At 40.8% G+C, this 24,423-nt stretch overlaps 1 protein-coding gene across 1 annotated transcript in view; it reads right to left on the minus strand.

The window, feature by feature from the left end:
* Window positions 1-206: 206 nt before the first annotated feature.
* LOC120516442 overlaps window positions 207-24,423 on the minus strand; it is a 38,036-nt gene continuing 13,819 nt past the window's right edge. The window contains 2 exon segments of the mRNA XM_039738139.1: window positions 207-493; window positions 625-711. Coding sequence (XP_039594073.1) covers window positions 207-493; window positions 625-711 — 374 coding nt within the window.

Here is a 24,423-nt window from a genome sequence, read left to right on the forward strand (position 1 = left end):
GCAGTTAAGATGGTCAGAAGTTTCCTTGTCAGCATCTACGGAAATATTTTTTTAATTAATTTTTCTAATTGCCTTTTTTATCTCGACTCTCTTCCTCATTAGAGCTGCTTTGATCAAATATAAAAAAGCCTGAGTGCCATACAACACAACCGTGACAACATGGCTCATGACAATTTCTGCTCAAACTCTTCTGGATAAATGACGTTCTAATTCCCTAAGTGGCTCATGCTGAGCTGCTCCATTCTGGTGATCGTGCTGTAGTGCAGGGTGACCCTGGACTGTCGTTTGGATGATTTGGTGTCATTGAGGTACTTGGCAGCTCCATCAACCTCAATCAAGCCACACAAGAAGCTCGCTTTAAGGGAGGCTGTCGTATTTAAGCCAGTGGTTTTCTCATCTAAGGAGTATGACGTGATGACCTTGAATTGTGTTTTCTTCTGTGGTTTAATGTTGAGGTTTTTAATGAGGTTTTCCAAATCCCACAGAGTGACACCTGGTGAAAAGAACAAAATTACACAAAGCAAAAATAAACACCAATTTCCTTCGTATCAAATCTGTATTCCAAGATATCACTGCAGGTTTTCTTTTGAGAGGGCAGTCATAAGATCTTGAATTTGCTCTTACCTGGAATGAGGGAGTCATTGTGACTGTCATAGAGCATCCCCACCTGGAAGGGTCGGCCCAGAGCGGTCATCTCCAAAGGTGAGCCACCTTGAGGTGACAATCACGGCCTATGAAATTCAGGACAAAAATGATATAAAGTCAGTGATTTATTACAATCATATGAATTTGCTTCATTTTTTTATCTCTTTTAGTCTCATGCAGGGCTGCAGTGAGGATGAAGAGCTCATCTTGTTAGAATCAGGTGAAAGCAGGAGCCAGTGCTAGTAGAAGTGCCAATCCAGAGTTTAGAAAATAATCACTTAGTTTGGTCAGATTGGAGTCACCAATGAAGTGGCATTATGGTGGTCAGGGCTACTGCTTGTAGCTACAGAGCTCTGGGTTTAAACTTGGCTTGGTCACCATCAGTGTGGAGTCTGCTTGGTCTTCCATCTGTGAACAGTCTTTTCATCGTCATCCTACCTTTGGCCTACTGCTGTCACAATAGATTTTGGCTTTCATAACCCTAAATATGTAACAAGCAGATTTAATAAAATAATGGATGAAAGACAAGTAATGTCAAAAATCTGAATCTGTGAAAAAGCTTCCTATTTTGAGCAGGAATTGTAAACATTTTTTTAATTGAAATTATCAATGATTAAGGCTTCTGCCAATCTGAACAGAAGATCCCATAGTATAACAGTGACTATAAAAAGTATATTTATATAAAAGTGTTCACATTTTATTTTTATTCCGCATTAATTTATCTTCTTTGCCAAAGTGAAAACAGATCTCTTCTCTTCAAAGCAATCTAAATTAATTGCAAATATTAAATACTAAATAACACTGGTCTGCCCAATCAATCAATAAATACATAAATAAATACATACATACATACATACATACATACATACATACATACATACATACATACATAAATGATCAGATTTTCAGTTTAAGAGAGATTAAGGTTTAAAATAAAAAAACACTATTTTAAAGAAAATAATAATATTTTAAACTTGTCAAAATAATAAATTACAAATCTTATATATAAAGCTGACTGTAACAATCTTGCAGTCTTTTATGTTTGTTATCATCCAGTTGACGTTTAATAACCACAAGGGGGCGCCAGAGGGTCCCGGACACAGCAATGCATTCCACAATATACAAATATAAATACAATGAAGAGTTTTTATTTCACAAAGCACTTTCAAAAGAACACCACTCCAACAATTTGCCACAGTCTTATTTATAAAGCAGACTGTAACAATCTTGCGGTACTGTATGTATGTTATCATCCAGTTAGAATTTGCTTACTTGTTATTGGGTCAGGACATTGGATAGATTAAAAAAAAAAAACCTTTTCTAACTTTCTAAAGGTATATTCCAGGATATTTTAAAGAAAATCTCAATTTTAGCCTCTTCTGACCATAGGACCTTTATAATAATAATAATAATAATAATAATAATAATAATAATAATAATAATAATAATGCATTTTATTCATATTGCACCTTTCTTCCAGCTGACTCCCATATGCCTTCTGTGTGTTTTGTCCATTGTTCCTGTTTTTTATTTATAAATGTATTTTGTCTTTGCCACTCTCCCACCAGGCAGCAGCTGATGAAGCACTTGGGCACAGATGATGTCTGCCCAGTCTCCCCAGTCTCAGCCTCTTTACCTTGTGACTCCTTCAGAGTTCCCAGAAGTTTCTCAGTGACCTTTCCTTACTTGTCTTCCCCAGTTTTCGTGGACAGTCTGCTCTTGCAGATTTACACCTCTGTCCTACTCTTTCCATTTCTTATTGACTGATTTAACCGGGTATTCAATGACTTGGAGATTTTCTCGTCTCCATCCCCTGACTTGTTTCTTGTTGTGTTCTTTTCTCTTCATTGTTTGGTCAGACCTCCTTACTAATCGACTCACCAAAAGTTGGACCTTTCAGATATGATCAACAGAAACCCCATTGCAGATGACCTCCATCGAACTAATGATGAGACTTCTAAAGCCAATGGGCTGTGCCAGTGATGTGTGACAGTGAAGGGGTGAATTCTGATGAGATACATTCATTTGTGTTTCATATTTCCATTTGCACCACTCTGCAGAGATCTTTTTTTCATTTTGACATTGTCTTTTTTCTATTGACAGAAAAGCAAAATTAAGTCAACTTCTTTTATACTAAATGTGAGAAGGGGGTAAACACCTTTTGTAGGTCCTGCACATGGTGATGCCAAGGATTTTTAACATAAATATTACAGATTTGTTTGTCTTTTTCCTTTTTTTCCAGGTCCTTCTGTTTTTTCCTCTCCAATATATGGATGTACAGCACAGGTTGATGAACACAGTCTACATTACTGTGAGTGTGGTTGTGTGTGTAACTGTGCCAGGTGATTGACTGGTACCTCCCTTACCCAGGGTGCCACTAGGATAGGTTTTGGATTACTGGGAACCTGTGATGAAACTAGAAAGTTCAAAACTTTAATAGAAGGATTGACATATCGATGTCATTATCATTAAAGCCTGTTAATTTTTTGTCATTTTACTTTTTAGCCTCTTTCAACAGCCAGAGCTAACCTAAACATTTACCTAAAATGCATGACAGAGATGGGAATAGACTCACACCTGGTGGCATGGATCGTGGACTATCTTACAGACAGACCTCAGTATGTGCGTCTCAGGAACTGCAGGTCTGACATTGTGGTCAGCAACACAGGAGCGCCGCAGGGGACTGGACTTTCTCCGATCCTGTTCAGCCAACATACATCAGACTTCCAATACAACTTGGAGTCCTACCACGTGCAAAAGTTCACTGATGACACTGCAATGGTGGGCTGCATCTAGAGTGGGCAGGAGGAGGAGTATAGGAACCTAATCAAGGACTTTACTAAATGGTGCGACTCAAACCACCTACAACTGAACACCAGCAAGACCAAGGAGCTGGTGGTGGATTTTAGGAGGACCAGGCCCCTCATGGACCCTGTGATCGTCAGAGGTGACTGTGCAGAGGGTGCAGACCTATAAATACCTGGGAGTGCAGCTGGATGATAAAGTGGAATGGACTGCCAACACTGATGCTCTGTGTAAGAGAAGACAGAGCAGACTATACTTCATTAGAAGGCTGGCGTCCTTCAACATCTGCAATAAGATGCTGCAGATATTCTATCAGACGGTTGTGGTGAGCGCCCTCTTCTACGCGGTGGTGTGCTGGGGAGGCAGCATAAAGAAGAGGGATGCCTCACGCAAGGACCAAATGGTGAGGAAGGCAGGCTCTATTGTAGGCACAGAGCTGGACAGTTTGACATCCGTGGCAGAGCGACGGGCGCTGAGCAGAATCCTGTCAATCATGGAGAATCCACTGCACAGGATCATCTCCAGACAGAGGAGCAGCTTCAGCGACAGACTGCTGTCACCATCCTGCTCCACTGACAGACTGAAGAGACCCCACACTATGCGACTCTTCAATTCCACCCGGGGGAGTAAACATTAACATTATACAACTATATTAACTATTATACCTGACTCAAGAAAATGGTTAAGGCTCAACTCGGTCTCAAACAGGAAATAAGCCTTAAAGTTAAGAAATTCAGACATGAGTGCCAGTAGGCTTTTCTCCCTAGGAACTGAACTGAAGCCGAACAATTCTATAACATTTCAGTAATAATTTACCGCTCTGAAGCTGATCTTTCTCATCATTAAATAGGTCATTACGGTAGCAATTCAGGGGAAGAGTCCACTAAGGACTTAACTTAACTTAAGGGCACTAAGCAAACTCCTGTCAATCATGGAGAATCCACTGCATCCACTGAACAGGATCATCTCCAGACAGAGGAGCAGCTTCAGTGACAGACTGCTATCACCATCCTGCTCCACTGACCGACTGAGGAGACCCCACACTATACGACTCTTCAGTTCCACCGGGGGGATAAACGTTAACATTATACAAAGTTATTGTCTGTTATACCTGCATTGTTATCACTCTGATATTTAATATTGTTATTATCAGTATGCTGCTGCTGGAGTATGAGAATTAATAAAGTATCTATCTATCTATCTATCTATCTATCTATCTATCTATCTATCTATCTATCTATCTATCTATCTATCTATCTATCTATCTATCTATCTATCTATCTATCTATCTATCTATCTATCTATCTATCTTTACTTTTGACTATCACAGAGAAACAACTGTGCCAAGTTGTACAGTCTTTCTATGTATGCACTGTATGAGGTGTGATGCCTCATGGACACAGACTTTTAACATGTGTCTAATGTCCAAGGCTGGGTCTTAGTGCCTCCACCTGGCCCACCATGTTAAACTGGTTTCCATGCGACCCACAAGCTAAATTGAAATAAAACATGAGTAGACCAGGATCATTGGCCTTGGCAGACAGCTCTGTCCAGAAGAAGGAAAACTGCTCTGATTCTAAGCCACAGAGTGAGTAAATACCACTATGGCGCTGTGCTACCTGGTAGCTGGACGTTTTAGTCAAAGGCTAAAAAAGAGAAATGTGACTGGCATCAGGAAGGGCATCTGGTTAATAAAAAGCTTGCCAAAACAAAATAAATGACTTTCTGACAACAGACAGGAGTGAAGGAGGCTGTTCCAATAGACACCAACCCCTCATGCAATTGAGACAGCTTTTACTAGAAGAAGATACTTTTCATGTAACATCAGAGACATTATAATATTCACAAGTAATAATTCTAAACAGGCATGGAATGGAAGCCACAATCTGCCACACTTTCCACAACTCTTTGAGCATTTCTAATATCTGGATTATATCCAGGACGTGCTGGTTGACACACAGTTGGCCCAGTTTGCCTCAGCACTGGAAAAGCATCTGCAAAGTGCTTATAGATAAATGCTCTCTGTCCACACCACTGTCCCACGCTCTGCACAGGCTTCTAAATGTTGTGTTTTCCAGGCTGCTAAACCCCTTCTGATAGTCTGGAGATGCCTGAGCTGCTTGTCACTGTTTCAGGCTTGATGGGCATATGTTAGAGCAGGAATGCCCATACTTTTTCGGGTTGCGAGCTACTTTTAAAATGACCAGGTCGAAATGATCTACCTACATTAAAAATTATATATATATACGTATATATATATATATATATATATATATATATATACATATATATATATATATATATATATATATATATATATACTGAGTATCAGAGGTGAGTAGTAACGACTTACATTTACTTGAGTAACTTTAAAAAAATATTGTGCTTCTAAGAGTAGTTTACTGCACCATACTTTTCACTTTTCCTTGAGAACATTTGTGAAGAAGAAACGCTACTCTCACTCCGCTACATTTGGCAACACTCGACTCGTTACCATTTTTCCATTATATAAAGTCTGACAATTTTCAACCTGCTCTGTGTAGCTCTGACGCGAGGTTTTGGATGTTCCCCAAATCAAGTCGATGCAGCTTTCTGCAGCTTTGAGGACAGATGTTGCATTTTTCATTTGAAACCATTAACTGAGCTAATCATATTGACCATATTGGTTTTCTGTTTTCCTTGCAGCTGTAAATTAAGCTCATTCAACATGTTGGTCAGATCGGAATAAAAATGCCAAGACTAGCGGCCATTGATCGTTATTAAGTTGCTTGTATTCTGCATGTTTAATGACAAGGAGAAACTCCTTTTTCTCTGGCCAGTGGTCTCGAAATCTCAGCAGGAATTTCTTCCTAGCCATCTGCCTCAATGAATGTCTCTTTTATCATCTCTCCATCTTGGAAGGACTTGTTATGCTTAATGATCGAGTGACTCACCTGGAACGATACTTCGGTGTGTGCACCTTTGCTTTTGAATTCAGCTGAGTGATAAATGACAGCTGTCTGATTAACTGTGATTTTAGTTCCCTCTCCTTTCTCTTTGTCAGATCGCTTTTCGGAAGGAAGTCAGTTTCGTAGTTTTTATGAACAGCTCGAAAGTACCTTTCCACATTTTCCTGCTTTGGAATAGCAATGACAGATTGACAGATCAGACAAACGCACTTCGATTGTGATATTGTGAGAGAAAAAAATCCTCTTCCAATTCCACATTCAGCCCATAAACAACCATTTTTTTTTAAACCCCTTCTTTAGTCGATATAAATTGGAAGGCTAACTAGATCACTTAGATAGCTGGAGTTTTGCAGTAGCTCACGCATTCGATTGTGCGTGTGGGATGACCAGTGTGTTAGAAGAGAAGAGATCTCAGACTGGCCGTCCTGTATGTCAATCAAGTGGCAAATGCCATAGGGAGGATATATGATAGACTAACATTTAAAATAATTTTTTTTGCACCCCTGTGTTAGAGCATTGGAATAGCAGAAAAAGGTGACAAAATCGGGAATTCAGCCTAACAAAGCTCATCACTCCTATCCAGTTATATCTTTTAAAATAACATCAAGCCAAGTTTTAAAGGTCCCTAAAGTCTTCCTGTTTACCACACTACTTGTTGGTCTGTGTGATGAAAAACGTCTTAATGTTTTTGTGAAATTTACTCTTAACAAGTTTCCAACTGTGTCCACTCGATGAACTCATTTTAAAGTCACCGTCTCGATCCACTGTACTAATTCCCTTTATCATTTTAAACATTTCAGTCAGGTCTCCTCTTAATCTTCTTTTATTTAAACTGTAAAGGCTCAGCTCTTTAAATCTTTCCTCATAACTCATCCCCTGTAGCCCCTGAATCAGCCTGGTTGCTCTTCTCTGGACCTTTTCTTGTGCTGTTATGTCCTTTTTGTAGCCTGAAAACCCAAACTGAACACAGGACTCCAGATGAGGCCTCACCAGTGTGTTATAAAGCCTGATCAGAACCTCCTGTGACTTTTACTGCACACATCAAGGTGCTATATAACCTGACATTCTGTGAGCCTTCTTAATGGCTTCTGAGCACTGTTTGGAAGTTGATAATGTCAAGTCCACTGCATCCCAAATCCATCCCATGAGGTGTACTTTCGACTTTCTGACCTCCCATTGTGTATTCAAACCTCACATTTTTCCTTCATATGTGTAATTCTTTACATTTACTGACATTAAATTTAATCTGAAACAAATTTGCCCAAGGCTTTCTGCTGTCAAGGACCCTCTGTAAATGACACAATAGATTCAAGAATACTTGCCAATCCGCCTATCCTTGGTATCATCTGCAACCTTAACCAGCTTGTTCTTTATATTCATATCCAAATCATTTATTTATATATCTTCGAACATTTAAAAGCCTGTACAGCACATGTCCTTTTTGTCTCAGTGACTTGTATCTCTTCTTCCCCAGACATCCTCTGCTTCAACTGGGGGTCCCACTCCCGAGGCGCACCCCATATGAAGGGGAAGATTTTCTATTCTTTTAATTTAGAGACTTACATGTGGCCTCCGACTACACACAGAGCTCGATTCATTCCTGAAAGAGACTTATGTTTGTTTGAAGTATTTTGAATAAAGGTTTTGTCTCTAGAAATTCCTGAGTGTATCTTTGCATCTCTGTGACCCAAGCATGACAATATTAAACTTAGCAGCAGCCCCAGCTTCCTGTGTCTGAGTCAATTCTGCACCCATCAACAACCATCACCCTGAACTGCTATTTCCATTAGTTTGATGCTCAACCTCTCATGTGGCACCTTATGAAATGCTTTCTGAAAGTCCAGATAAATAACATCATCTGCTCCACTTTGATCGTATCCTTTTGTTGCCTCCTCATAGAATTCCAGCATGTTAGTAAAACACGACCTCCCTCTTCTGAACCCATGCTGACTGTCCAGAATAACTCCTGTCCTTGTCATGTGTTGCTCAATCTTATCCTTAATAATTCCTTCCATTAATTTTCCTGTGATGCCCGTTAAGCTTACTGGCCTACAGTTTCTTGGATCTGCCCTGTCACCCTTTTTATATAATGGGATGATATTTGCCATTTTCCAGTTCTTCAGAATCTCCTAAAAATATGTGTCAAGGGTTTATATATGTACTCACTGGCCTCCTTAAGTACTTGAGGATAAATATTATCTTGTCCTGGTGATTTGTTTCATTTCAGCCTATTTAATCTAAGCAGTATTTCTCCCTATACAATTTATAAATCATTTTACAATAGTAAAATTTTAATATTTAATGTAATCTTCATCTTTATATCAGTTAAACAGAAACTGCAGATAATAAAGAAATCAACTATGTTTCTGTTATTTTTGTCCAGTCTTATTTTCCAGTGCTATAAGGTGTTTCAGACTCTGCACAGGTGATGCTCTTCTGGTTTTATAAAAGGGAAACTGTTAGTCTCTCCACAGGTTCAGGGATGTGCTTATCCTTTAGACACGCAATTTCCACTAAAACATTTGAATTTACATAAGCAAATAACTCTGGCAGTGACAAGGAAACATCTTCCATAATCTTTTAGTATTTCCATTGTATGCAGCATTTTGTAAATCCTAATAACAAAGCAGAATTATTTGCATGGTCAGACACTAAGAGAGTAATATATGATGAAATGCAGGAGTCAGCCTGGACATTATCCCATCAGTGATGCACATTCTAGATAGATAGATAGCTAGATAGCTAGATAGCTAGCTAGATAGTGTCACGCTTGGGACACAGACTTGCACAGAGACACAGGAGGTTGTAGAAACAAGAAGGATTTTTATTCAAACACCGCAAACACATGAGCTTAAACGTGCTCCATGACAAGTCAGAGATAAAAGCAAACAATCAATTCCCAAAACTGACAGGCGCTGCGCAAGGCTTATAAGTCGGAGTACCGCGAGGCTTGTATTACGCATTATAGTGCAAGGATAAGGAGCAATGTGAGGGTAGTCAGTGTTTCAGGGTTTGTGGTTTTCCCAGGGGCATCTGTATCTATTTGGGATGCGATCAGCCCTCCAGCTCACACCCTCCCCCTCAGCTTTATTCACATTCCTGACTCTTATTACCAAGAGTGTAATTCCGGGGGTGTGAAAACCCCACACTTTATAGAAAAGGACGGTTACCTTTTCAGAGTGATCTCAGATCATTTGGAGGGGGAATTTATTGAACAACTGGTGGTACCTGAAGCACATAGGGAAACTGTTTTGCATCTGGCACATTCACACATCTTGGGGACACCTCGGTGCCGACAAAACTAGAGACCGGTTATCAAAACGATTTTATTGGCTTAATATGGGAAAAGATGTTGAACGATTTTGTACTTCATGTCCAGACTGCCAGATTGTCTCTGCTTATAAGCCTCCTCGGGCTCCCCTTTGTCCTATGCCCATATTGGAAGTTCCCTTTCAGCCCTCCAGCTCACAATAGATAGATAGATAGATAGCTAGCTAGCTAGCTAGATAGATATGAAAGGCACTATACAGATAGATAGATAGATAGATAGATAGATAGATAGATAGATAGATAGATAGATAGATAGATAGATAGATAGATAGATAGATAGATAGATAGATAGGGCTCACCGACAAAAGCGTGATAGACATATGAGCGCCGACAAAACCGCGACGGACAAATTCGCTAACTGGTTTTCGACAAATGCGCGCCAACAAAATCGCCATGACAAATTCGCCACGACAAAATCGCGAGAGAGGCCAAGAGAGTGGGACGCGTACGTGCGCATTATGTACACATTATGTGCTAGGTTATAACTGTATTCAAAGATGCTAATTGCACTGAGTTTCATTCCTCCGGAAGATTTTGGGTCTGCTTTCGATGAACTGAGTGAGAGTAGACCCGAAAATCTCCAGAATGTTTATGATTACTGGGAGGACAATTATGTTGGTCGATTGAGATGCAATTGACGAGCAAACCCGTTGTTTCCTATCACCATGTGTCTAAATATGCTCAACTATCAAGATGTCTTGCTGCAATTCTTCCTACATATGCAGAGCGTGATCTTAAGGACTATCTGCGTGCCGTGTCTTATAATATTGACTTCTAAAATAAACATTATTATATATGCTTTAAACTAGTAATTCATATTTAATGAAACTTTCACGATTTTGTCAGCGCGATTTTCACGCCGTGTTTTAATGGGTGCTATTTTGTCAGCGCTCATATGTCTATCTCGCAAATGTCGGGTCACTGATAGATAGATACTTTATTAATCCCAAGACGAAAGCAACAGAATACAGCAGCAGCATACTGATACAAAGAAACAATATTAAATTAAATAGTAATAAAATGCAGGTAAAAACAGACAATAACTTTGTATAATGTTAACGTTTCAAGGTGGAATTCAAGATTCGCATAGTGTGGGGGAGGAACGATCTCCTCAGTCTGTCAGTGGAGCAGGACGGTGACAGCAGTCTGTCGCTGAAGCTGCTCCTCTGTCTGGAGATGATCCTGTTCAGTGGATGCAGTGGATTCTCCATGATTGACAGGAGCCTGCTCAGTGCCCGTCGCTCTGCCATAGATGTTAAACTGTCCAGCTCCGTGCCTACAATAGAGCGTGCCTTCCTCACCAGTTTGTCCAGGTGTGAGGCGTCCCTCTTCTTTATGCTGCCTCCCCAGCACACCACCGCATAGAAGAGGGCACTCGCCACAACCGTCTGATAGAACATCTGCAGCATCTTATTGCAGATGTTGAAAGACGCCAGTCTTCTAAGAAGTATAGTCGGCTCTGCCCTCTCTTGCACAGAGCATCAGTATTGGCAGTCCAGTCCAGTTTATCATCCAGCTGCACTCCCAGGTATTTATAGGTCTGTACCCTCTGCACAGTCACCTCTGATGATCACAGGGTCCATGAGGGGCCTGGTCCTCCTAAAATCCACCACGCTCAGGTGTTCAGGTGTAAGTGGTTTGAGTCCCACCATTTAACAAAGTCCTTGATTAGCTTCCTACACTCCTCTTCCTGCCCACACCTGATGCACCCACGATAACAGTGTCATCAGCGAACTTTTGCACGTGGCGGAACTCCGAGTTGTATTGGAAGTCTGATATATATAGGCTGAACAGGACTGGAGAAAGTACAGTCGCCTGCGGCACTCCTGTGTTGCTGACCACAATGTCAGACCTGCAGTTCCTGAGACGCACATACTGAAGTCTGTCTGTAAGATAGTCCACGATCCATGCCACCAGGTGTGAGTCTACTCCCATCTCAGTCAGCTTGTCCCTAAGGAGCAGAGGTAGGATGGTGTTGAAGGCGCTAGAGAAGTCCAAAAACATAATTCTTACAGCACCACTGCCTCTGTCCAAGTAGGATAGGGATCGGTGTAGCATGTAGATGATGGCATCCTCCGTTCCCACCTTCTCCTGGTATGCGAACTGCAGTGGGTCGAGGGTGCGGCGGACCAGTAGCCTCAGGTGGTTAAGCAGCAGCAGTCGCTCCATGGTCTTCATCACATGTGATGTCAGAGCAACAGGCCAGAAGTCATTCAGTTCACTAGGTCGTGATACCTTTGGGACAGGGGTGATACAAGATATTTCCCAAAGCCTCAGGACTCTCCCTGTTCCAGGCTCAGGTTGAAGATGCGCTGCAGAGGACTCACCAGCTCCAACGCACAGGCCTTCAGCAGTCATGGCGATACTCCATCTGGACCCACTACTTTGCTGGGACGAAGTCTCCTCAGCTCTCTGCTTACCTGGGTTGCTGTAATTTTGTGTGGGGGGAAACTCTCTCCTATGCTGGTATCAGCAAATATTGTATACATTGTTAGTCCTTTGCTGATCAATAGTTATCAGATGTAATAAGGTGCCACTCCCTGACTCACTGGAAATGTGCATCTGAAGTAATAAACTCAACTTTCATGTCCGAAAATCTTGAAAGGAGTGTTTTGGCACCAAACAGTTCTTTAGCTTATCTTTAAAGATAGAAATGGCCTGTTTGAAAGTCTTTTTAAAGGACAATTATTTACTAAGCTGTACTTATCCATTAGGTGACAGTTGTTTTCCCATCAGGTGAAAAGAGGTATGTAGTGCTTTGATGTGCAGACAAGGTTACTGCTTCTCCAATGCTTAACACAGGCATCTTCACTCAGATAATTTAAGGAGAATCAATTAATAAAAATTTTCTCCTGTCCATACTCACTCCAATATGCTAGGAAGTTGGATAATGTTCAAATTTTTGGAGGTTTCAAAGCTCCAAAACTAATATTAGATGTAGAGTAACACAGTCAATTGTCCTTTAAAAAAACAACATTGTATATGGGTGATGATAAGTGTAACCCCTTTGCACCACCAATCCTTTATCGGTAGGCAAAGGCCTGAGCTCTTTATAACGGTGTCGCCACCTTTATTGTTGGCAGGATCACTATAGCCCACTTTAAACCCGGTAATGCCCAATCCAAGCACTGTTACTCAGATATTTATAAAACAAAACTCTTTACTTAATTTGAACATGAACAGTTTTCCCAAAACTTAAAGTATTTACAAATATATACATACAATACATAAAACAAACACTAAATTATTTACAACGATACAGTATATATTGTGTCCGAAACTACTGGTGAGCTCACCCAGGACTTATTTACCCAGTCAGTAAATGTTACTCACTCCGTTGGGGGCCCCAACCGTAGCTCGGGTGCGTAGTGGCCACACAAACAAAAACAAGCGCTGGCCCCTTCACTTGAACGTTTATGCAAGCCACTTGAAAAACAAACAAACAAAATAAACACCGACCTTGTTTTATATCTTCCTCATTATACTCGGGTACCTCCTTTATGCTTCCGTCTCCCTCTTTTCTCAAACACCCTCTTTACTCGCTGATATCCATTTCTGCATTTTTTTGTCCTGCAAGCCGGCTTTCCCTTTATCACGCAACTCCTTTTATGTTTTAGCCGTGCGCTAAAGTTAGTTCCTCTTTCTGCCTTTCCATCTAGCGTCTGCCTTTTGCCTCAACAGCGCCTCTTATTTCTTTTTCTGTCTTGTTTCAGCGTGTTGCCTCAATGGCGTCTCTCGTTTCTCTTTCGTTCTTTCCGCCTGGCTTCGGTGTCTTGCCTCAAGAGCGCCTCTCTGTCTTGTTTCATTGTTTTGCCTCAATGGTGTCTCTCGTTTCTCTTTCGTTCTTTCCGTCTGGCTTCGGCGTCTTGCCTCAACAGCGCCTCTCTTTGTCTTGTTTCAGCGTTTTGCCTCAACTATGACTCTTCTTTCTGCCACTCTTTCTTTACGTCTTGTTGCGGCGTGCTGCCTCAACTACGACTCTGCTGGCCACAAACTCTTTTTCTCTCTTGCTTCTCCTTGTTTCGGCGGTTTGCCTGAAACTATACTTTTCTTTTTCCTGGTTACAGCTGCTGTTTAACTATCTTACAATGGCGGTCTCCCCTTTCTTCAATCAGGTGACCCATATATATACTCAATGTTACCCAACCCCCACAACTTGTATCCCAATTCTTTCAATAAACTTTATTTACAAAAAGAAAACAGTTATATTTTCATTTTGAAACCTGACCAGGTTACATAAGGATCAGGATACTATTGAGGATGAAACTGTGAACATCCACCAAGTGTACACAGTATACTGTGTATTCAGGTGATCTGGTGAAAGCCCTGGTTAGAAGTATTGCAGTCTCTTTGGTGAGATTGACTTCCACTTGCACTTGGCTGATATGGTCTCCAGTATTTTGGATTATGTTTTGCTCTAACTCCATTGCATTTCTGAGTACCTTTATTCCTAATTCTTAAATGGTGTCCTTCCATCATGGAGCACTGTCCGTATCCACTGGTACCTGACCAAGAATGCTTAGGTATCTCATAGAGGAAAAATGTGTTACTTCCACACAAAAGAAGTGAATTACAAGGTAAAAAATACCTCCATAATTTAAAAAAATGTCCTGTCACTGATGATGAACCATGGAGTGTGACATATGTGGATGGAATCAGCATAACCATAAAGTGAATGAATATTGCTCAGCCTTGTGTCATTCACAGAGATGGACAGAGATGCAAAGAGAAGGTGTTACATGAGCACACAATATCATTTAAAGTCTCATGACAATAAGATCGACTGGTGAACAAAGTTTCATTCTTTCTTAAAGTCATATTGCCAGCCACATATCTTATTTATGATCAGAAGGCCAAGGGAGTGTTCAGTGATGGAATGTGGAACAACCTGATCAGGGTGTACAGAAGATAAAGTTATACAGAACCTAATGTAACCATTCATTGTTATTATACTATACATCATAAGATATACAAGTATTTCAGTATAATTAACTAGTTTCACAATCATAGAATTGTACCATCTGTTAAGATCCAATATTTCCATCAAGTCTGATAATAATAATTTTGTAATCAAAGATCAAGGATTTCCTGTTTACCATCAATAAACAGATCTTGTGCAAAGGTCCTGCAATTTAATTCAAGTTCTAGCGGATGGGTTAGACTGAACATCACATTAATAAAACATAATAAAGCTGTGCCTCTGATCTAACTGCCTTAATGATATCCTCATTACTGTGAGATGGATGTTGAAACTCTCTGGCAACCTGGTTAGATAACCAGGAAGTGTACTGGCACTGTTTGTAGATTCCACATGCATTATTTAGTGAATTACTGGCACCAAAAAGTCCAATTTGTTTCTGCTAGGTCATACTTATTATGTGAGAGTTCACGTGGGTTTTGATAGCCAGACTATGTTTACAGTTGGGGTATTAAATCCATAATTTGTGCAGGGAGCCAGATATATATTGTTCAAAAACAGTAAGGGAACACTTAAATCACACATTGGATCTCGATGAACAGATCTCGAGTTCAAGTAGAAAATCTTTACTGAGGAATCCAAAATCACAAACCCATTGAGGGTCGACTCAACTTCACACTGAAAATCAAAGTCAAAAATTGAAATCACAGGCTGATCCAACTTATGTGAATTTCATCACAGCAACTTATAATGTGACTCAGTAGTGTAGTACAGTGTCTCCTCCCAGACCTGCGCTACTTGGCAGCATTGACTGCACCAACACATAACATCCCATAGGATCTCAATTAGATTCAGGTCTTGATCCATTGGACTAATTCCCTTCATAATTTTAAACACATCAATTATGTCTCCTCTTAAACCCAGCCACCAGGGTCGCACAAGCCAATGCTGTCTTAGTGCCAGTCCCAAGTTCAGGAAAATTAGGGAAGGTTGTGTCAGGACAGGCATACAGCATAAAACCAATGCCAAATCAATCATGCACTTGAGAAACAGAATGTCCATATCAGATTGAGACCCAAGTCACCAACAACAGCCATCAATGCTGCTGTCAAGCAGGGTATCGGTGAAAACTATACTACTGCTGGGCAAAGCAGGTTTAAAGACAATGGGAGAGGAGGAAAGGAAAGAGTGTCGAGTTTAGAGTCGGAACTTTAAGTATTGGCACTACCACTGGTAAAGGAAGATAGCTGGTCGATATGATAGAGCAGAGAAAGTTAGATGTACTGTGTGTACAGGAGACCAAGTAGAAAGAGAGTAAGGCTAGAAGTATCAGAAGTGGGTGCAAACTGTTCTACCATGGCATGGACAAGAAGAAAAATGGAGTAGGGGTAGTTTTAAAGGAAGAATATGTTAGGAGTGTTTCGGAGGTGAAGAGAATGTCAGTCAGAATGATGAACATAAAGCTGGAAACTGAAGGGATAATGTTAAATGTCAGTAGTGTATATGCCCAGCCAGTGGGATGTGAGATGGAGGAGAAAGAAGATGCCTGGAGTGAGTTAAACAAAATGGTGGAGGGTATACCCAAAAAAGAAAGAACGGTGATCAGAGCAGATCTTAAAGGTCATATTGGCGAAGAGAACAGTGGTGATGAGGAGGTGATGGGCAGGTATGGCATTATGGAGAAAAATGTTGAAGGGCAGATGATAGTTGACTTTGCAAAATGGAAATGGTGGTGGTGGGTTGGTCTCGTCCGATGCAAGAGATGGATGTCTGAAGTGGAGCTCCGCTAGCAGCGGTGTTATTTTTCATATTATTTGCTAATTATCCTGAGATATCCTGAGATGTCTTGTATTTATTCAACCTGAGAGGGACTGCTACAGTATATGTAAGCACATATAAACATGGCCAACAAGAAGGGGGGTCCGAAAGAATCGAAGATTAAAGCTACATCCAAGCTACGATCAGCAAGCCCTAGCTCGAGATACGGCCTCTCAGAGACAGACCTGGATCAGATGGGCGAAAGTACAGACTCCTCGGGACCACAGTCCGCTACATCGTCGCCGGCTGAGAGCGAAAAGGGGAGCGAGGGTGCAATCGTGAGTGCAGATCTGGATAGCTCGCCGATCGGAGAAGATCACCTGAAGCTGGAAAGGGCCTCGAAGTCCGCGGCTTCAATCACGCAACTACGCGAGCCGGGAGCAGCAGGGACACCGGCTTCAGCAGAGCCTGCTGCTTCATCTTCGGTACAAAAAAGCACAATTGAACTATCTGAACTGAAGGTGCTGCTCGCTGAGCTCACGCAAGATATAAAGAAAAGCGTGAAGGCTAATGAGAAAGCAGGGGCAAAGGCACATGAGAGACTGAAACAGGATTTGAAACAGGAGATGGAATGGCTGCGTCAAGAGGTGCAACTTGAGCTTTGACAGGTGCTGGGTAAAATTGAAGAGCGCATTCAGGAAAACTCGGTTAAACTGAGCACGCTTACTGATCAATTGGAGGATCTCAAGGAGACATTCACGTATCGGATTGAAATGGCCGAAAAGGCAGCTGCCAGTGCCGAGGAAAAGCAGTTAATGTCAGCTCAATGCAAAAACTCGAGACAGACTGGCTGCTTTGGAAGATGGGAGTAGAAGGTATAATGTCAGAATTGAAGGTCTGCCTGAGAATCGAGAAAGTTCAAACCCTGTGAAATTCGCAGCTGAACTTTTTTCCAAAATAATCGGGAGGACTTTAAAGCAGAATCTGAGATAGCAGCGGCTTACCACGTACGCGGATCAAACACCGTTAGACCCCGACCAAGATCTTTTATAGTTCGTTTTGAACGATTAGCATTTAAGCTAGAGGTGATATTACATATGAAAATAACCACATTCGTATCTTCCCTGACTTCTCTCCAGCAACAGCTACTAAACGCGCAGCCTTCTATAACATTAAACAGCGGTTACGGCAAGCCAGCGTCAAATAGATAGATAGATAGATAGATAGATAGATAGATAGATAGATAGATAGATAGATAGATAGATAGATAGATAGATAGATAGATACTTTATTAATCCCAAGGGGAAATTCACATAATCCAGCAGCAGTATACTGATACAAAGAAACAATATTAAATTAAATAGTAATAAAAATGAAAAGAATTAAAATAAAAATAATGTTTGCATTTACTCCCCCGGGTGGAATTGAAGAGTCGCATAGTGTGGGGGAGGAACGATCTCTTTAGTCTGTCAGTGGAGCAGGACAGGGACAAAAGTCTGTCACTGAAGCTACTCCTCTGTCTGGAGATGACACTGTTCAGTGGATGCAGTGGATTCTCCATGATTGACAGGAGTTTGCTTAGTGCCCGTCGCTCTGCCACTGATGTTAAACTGTCCAACTTTAATCCTACAATGGAGCCTGCCTTCTTAACAAGTTTGTCCAGGCGTGAGGCGTCTTTCATCTTTATGCTGCCACCCCAGCACACCACCACGTAGAACAGGGCACTCGCCACAACCGTCTGGTAGAACATCTGCAGCATCTTACTGCAGATGTTGAAGGATGCCAACCTTCTCAGAAAGTATATTCTGCTCTGAGCTTTCTTACATAGAGCATCAGTATTGGCAGTCCAGTCCAATTTGTCATCCAGCTGCACTCCCAGATATTTATAGGTCTGCACCCTCTGCACACAGTCACCTCTGATGATCACAGGGTCCATGAGGGGTCTGGGCCTCCTAAAATCCACCACCAGCTCCTTGGTCTTGCTGGTGTTAAGGTGTAAGTGGTTTGAGTCGCACCATTTAACAAAGTCTTTGATTAACTTTCTATACTCCTCCTCCTGCCCACTCCTGATGCAGCCCACAATAGCAGTGTCATCAGCGAACTTTTGCACGTGGCAGGACTCCGAGTCATATTGGAAGTCTGATGTATATAGATTGAACAGGACGGAGAAAGTACAGTCCCCTGCGGTGCCCCTGTATTGCTGCACACAATGTCAGACCTGCAGTTCCCAAGAAGCACATATTGAGGTCTGTCTGTAAGATAGTCCACAATCCATGCCACAAGGTGTGAATCTACTCCCATCTCAGTCAGATTATCCCTAAGGAGCAGAGGCTGGATGGTGTTGAAGGCGCTAGAGAAGTCTAAAAACATAATTCTTACAGCACCACTGCCTCTGATGGCATCCTCCGCTCCCACCTTCTCCTGGTATGCGAACTGCAGAGGGTCGAGGGCGTGGCGGACCTGTGGCCTCAGGTGGTGAAGCAGCAGCCGCTCCATGGTCTTCATCAGATGTGACGTCAGAGCAACAGGCCGGAAGTCATTCAGCTCACTAGGACGTGATACCTTTGGGACAGGAGTGATACAAGATGATTTCCAAAGCCTCGGGACTCTCCCCTGTTCCAGGCTCAGGTTGAAGATGCGCTGTAGAGGACTCCCCAGTTCCAACGCACAGGCCTTCAGCAATCGTGGCGACACACCATCTGGACCCGCTGCTTTGCTGGCACAAAGTCTTTTCAGCTCTCTGCTCACCTGGGCTGCTGTAATTGTGGGTGGGGATGTCTCACCAATGCTGGTTCAGCAGAAGGATGGTTGCAGGATGCAGTACTCCGAGGTGAGAGTGGGTTACTGTGATCAAACCTATTAAAGAAGTTGTTCATTTGGTTTGCTCTCTCCATCGTCTGCCTCGATGGCGGCACCCGCTTGAGCTGCAGCCAATGATAATCTTCATCCCATCCCATACTTCCTTCATACTGTTGTTCTGCAACTTCTGCTCCAGCTTTCTCCTGTACTGCTCTTTCGCCGCCCTGAGCTGGACTCTGAGTTCCTTCTGCACGCACTTCAGCTCATGCTTATCACCGCCTTTAAAAGGCCTTTTCTTCTGGTTCAAAAGGCCCTTGATGTCACTTGTAATCCATGGCTTGTTGTTAGCATAGCAGCATACTGTTCTTACTGGAACTACAATGTCCATACAGAAGTTGATGTAATCAGTTGTCCATTCAACAACCTCTTCAATGTTCTCACTATGTGATCTCAGCAATATATCCCAGTCTGTAGTTCCAAAGCAGTCTCTCAGAGCCTGCTCTGCCTCAGGGGACCACTTCCTGAATGAGCGTGTGGTTGTAGGTATCGCCCTCACTCTTTGTTTGTATTGAGGCTGAAGCAGAACCAGGTTATGATCTGCTTTCCCAAGCGCAGGCAGTGGGGTGGCTGTATCATTTCTTTTTTTTTTTATTTATTTATTAATTTTATTACAATCAATACATAGCAATCAAGTTTTTACAAAAAAAAAAAGAATTATGCTAAGAACAGATCGATCCCCACCCTTGAGAGAGAGAGCAAGCCAAACGGTGTAAAATTTAAGGCTTTTAAAAATACCTAAATCAACAAATTCTCTGTGCTTTATAAAATCATTTCAAAATATTACTGATTAGATCCTGCCATGTTTTGAAAAAAGTCTGCACAGATCCTCTAACTGAGTATTTGATTTTTTCCAATTTTAAATAATATAACACATCAGTTTCCCACTGACTTAAAAGAGGAGAGTTTGGGTTCTTCCAGTTTATCAGAATAAGTCTGCGTGCCAACAGTGTAGTGAATGCAATCACAGTTTGTTTGTCTTTCTCCACTTTAAGACCCTCTGGAAGAACCCCAAACACAGCTGTTAATGGGTTAGGAGGGATTGTGAGTCCAAGACTGTCTGAGAGGTAATTAAAAATTTTTGTCCAGAATAATGTTAATTTGGAGCAGGCCCAGAACATGTGACCTAGTGAGGCTGGGGCTTGGTTGCAACGCTCGCAGGTTGGATCATGCCCTGGAAACATTTTGAGAGTTTTAGTCGAGACAGATGTGCTCGATATATAATTTTGAGTTGTATAATTGTATGCTTCGCATATGGAGCTTGAGTGAATTCTCTGCATTGCTACTTTCCACTCCTTTTCTGATATATTAATTGAGAGGTCATTTTCCCAGTGTCCTCTTGGATCTTTGAAAGGAAGGGATTGTAAAAGGATTTTATATATTGTAGAGATGGAGTCTAACTCCTTGAAATTGAGCAATAATTTTTCCAGCGTGGATGAGGGTGCAAGATGAGGAAAATCTGGAAGGTTCTGTTTAACAAAGTTCCTGATTTGAAGATAGTGAAAGAAATTTGTAGCTGGAATGTTAAATTTGGAACGTAATTGTTCATAGGATGCAAAGACGTTGTCTATATAAAGATCTCTAAGCAAGTTAATTCCAAATTTTTTCCAGATATTAAAAACTGCATATGTTTGTGAGGGTTGAAAGAGGTGGTTCTTTGCAGGTGCCACAGAAAGAAGCTTCTCCGTCTTAAAATGCTTTCTACATTGGTTCCAGATTCTAAGTGAGTGGAGCACAATTGGGTTATTAGTGTATTGCCGATAACGTGTGTTTATTGGAGCACAAAGCAAGGAATACAAAGAAGTACTGCAGGATTTTACTTCTATTGCGGTCCATGCCTGTGTATGTTCTTCTATTTGTGTCCAGGTTCTTATCGACTGTATATTTGCCGCCCAGTAATAAAACTGGAAGTTAGGTAGAGCCATGCCGCCTTCTGCCTTTTGTCTTTGTAGGGTCGCTCTTTTGATGCGTGGATGTTTAGAATTCCAAATAAATGAGGTTATTGTTGAATCTAATTGCTTAAAGAACGATTTATTAATGTATATTGGTATGTTTTGAAATAAAAAGGAGCTTAGGAAGAATATTCATCTTAACAGTGTTAATTCTTCCAGCTAGTGTGAGATGAAGGGTTGACCATCTATGCAAGTCTTGTTTAATTTTTTCCATACAGACGACGAAATTTTGTTGATAAAGAGCTTTATGTTTACTTGTGATGTTTACCCGAGGTATTTAAACTGTTCTGCAATGATAAAAGGAAGGGTGTCTAATCTAATATTATATGCTTGAATTCACCGGAAAGAGTACACTTTTATTCAGATTAATTCTGAGACCAGAGAGCTTTTGAAATTCTGTGAGTGCTGCTAAGACTGCAGGCACAGAATTTTCTGGTCCGATATATACAGTACCATGTCATCTGCATATAATGAGATTTTCTGTTCCAGTCCTTCTCTGCTAATCCCCTTTATCTGATCAGTATTTCGACAATGTATTGCCAGTGGTTCAATGGCAATTGCAAACAGCAGTGGTGACAAAGGGCATCCTTGTCTTGTGCCACGTTCTAGTTTAAAGTAGTCTGAGCAAATGTTATTGATGCAAACTGAAGCTTCTGGGTTAGTATACAGTAATTTAATCCATGCACAAATGTTCGGCCAAACCCAAACTTCTCCAAAATAGTAAAAAGGTATTTCCATTCAATCATGTCGAATGCTTTTTCTGCATCCAATGATAATAATATTTCTGGGGTGTTTGATTTAGTTGGTGAGTATATTACATTAAACAGGCGTCAAGATTTGAAGATAAGTGTCGGCCCCTAATAAATCCAGTTTGGTCTTGTGATATTATTGAGGGGAGCACTTTCTCCATCCTTCTAGCTATGATTTTAGAGAGTATTTTAACGTCGTTATTCAGAAGTGAAATTGGTCTGTATGATGCACATTGTAATAAGTCCTTATTTTGTTTTGGAAAGACAGTGATTAGTGCTTGGCGAAAGGTTTGTGGAAGAGATTGGTTATCTCTGGCTTCTGTAAATGTTGCTAATAGGAGGGAGCTAGCTGAGCGGAGAATTTCTTGTAAAACTCTGCAGGGTAGCCATCAGGGCCTGCTGCTTTTCCACCTTGGAGTGACTTTATAGCATCCAGTAATTCTGATAATGACAGAGGTTTATCGAGCTCCTCCACACTAATAGCGTCAATTTGTGGTATCTGTAATTTATCCAGAAATGCATTAGATTGTATATTGTCTTCTTTAAACTCAGTAGTATATAGGGATTTATAGTAGTCTCTAAAAGTGTACATTATATTTTTGTGTTCGATGATTTTATCTCCATTCGTGTTAGTAATTACCGAGATTGCGTTGCGCACTTCTTGCTTGTGAATTTGTTGCGCTAAAAGCTTATTAGCTTTCTCCATGTTCATAATAATGATGTCTGGATTTGTAAATTAGTTGTTCGGTTTCTTTAGTTGTCAAGAGGTTTAATTCTGAATGTAGAGCCTGCCTCCTCTTATGTAGAGTCTCGCTTGGTAGTCTGGCATGTTCTTCATCTATTTTAGTAATTTCGCTTTTATCTCTGCTACTTTCTTCGCTTCGGATTTATTTCTGTGGGAAAGATATGAGATAATCTGTCCTCTTAAGAAGGCCTTAAGAGTTTCCCAGAGTATTCCTGCAGAGATCTCAGGGGATGTATTTGTCTCTAGAAAGAATTCAATTTGTTTGGATATAAATTCAGTACAATTCTCGTCAGCTAATAGAAGCGGATTGAGACGCCATCTGCGGGTGAGTGTATGGGGCTTAGTAATTTCAGCTCCAAGATCATCGGAGCATGGTCTGAAATAACAATAGCATCGTATTTACAAGATTTAATCTTAGGCAAGAAGTTATTATCTATAAAGAAGTAATCAATCCTTGAGTAGCAATGATGTACTGGTGAGTAGAAAGAATATGTTCTTGAATTTGGGTTTAAAAACCTCCAGGGATCTGATAAGTTGTGATCAGTTATAAACTTTGTAATTATCTTTGCGGTGTTAGTTGCCGTTCCCCCTGTGGAGGAAGTCTTATCTAAAAGTGGATTTAGAACACAATTAAAGTCCCCAGCCATTATAAGTTTATGAGTGTTCAGATTGGGAATGGATGCAAATAAATTTTGTATAAATTCCTTATCATCAACATTAGGTGCATAAACATTTATCAAAATCATTTTACAGTTAGATAAGTCTCCCATGACCATCACATATCTCCCTTCAGGATCCAATACTACATCTGATGCTACAAATGGTACTGTTCTATGTATGAGAATTCCCACCCCTCTAGTTTTCTTTGTAAAACTAGAATGGAACATTTGGCCAGTCCAGTCTTTTGCAGCCGGAACTGATCCTTACTTAGTAAGTGGGTTTCCTGTAAAAATACTATTTTAGCATTTAGACCTGTTAGGTGAGAAAGTACTTTCTTTCTCTTTAATTCGTGATTCAGGCCTTTAACATTCCAGCTTACGGTTAACTCCCATCATGGAGACACTGATTCTGAGTTTTTGGTGTCATATTATAGTCTTAACTGGAAGTGAAATAGTTTAGGTCTTAATTTCCTATTCCCCCAAGAGTTGTTGCCATGCAGCTTATTATTACGTTGATAGTTATAATTATAAAGATTGAGATGATAGATTAGATATAGATCAAGCCTGCTCTCTTTCTCTTCCCCTTAACCCCCACCCTCCCTTTTTGCCTCCCCAGGTGAGGCTAAAACCCACTTCATGCAGTCCCAGTCCTCTGACATACCCAGAGACAGAGCACGCCCAAAGCACATCAAGCCCCCATGCAGTGGCGCTTTAAGGTTAAAAGATAGAGATATCTGTTACCAATATAGTCTTTAAAAGAGGAAAAAGAAAGAAAAGAATTTTGCACTTATATATATATATATATATATATATATATACATATATATATATACATACATACATACATATAATCTTCATCAATTTTAGTGCATTAAGATGATATCCCCAGATAATAAACCCAGGTGATGGTGTTAAAGATGTGTCCAAAACAAGCATAACAAGTCTTAATGCAGTAATAGCAATAACAGCAAACCAAGGGTATGATATTGAACAGTCTCATTTAGGGTACACATGAAATAATTAGAAAAGAAAAAGAGGAGGAAAACATAATTAAGCAC

The sequence above is a fragment of the Polypterus senegalus genome, chromosome 1 (genome assembly GCF_016835505.1).
Source record: "Polypterus senegalus isolate Bchr_013 chromosome 1, ASM1683550v1, whole genome shotgun sequence".
Classification (NCBI taxonomy): domain Eukaryota; kingdom Metazoa; phylum Chordata; class Cladistia; order Polypteriformes; family Polypteridae; genus Polypterus; species Polypterus senegalus.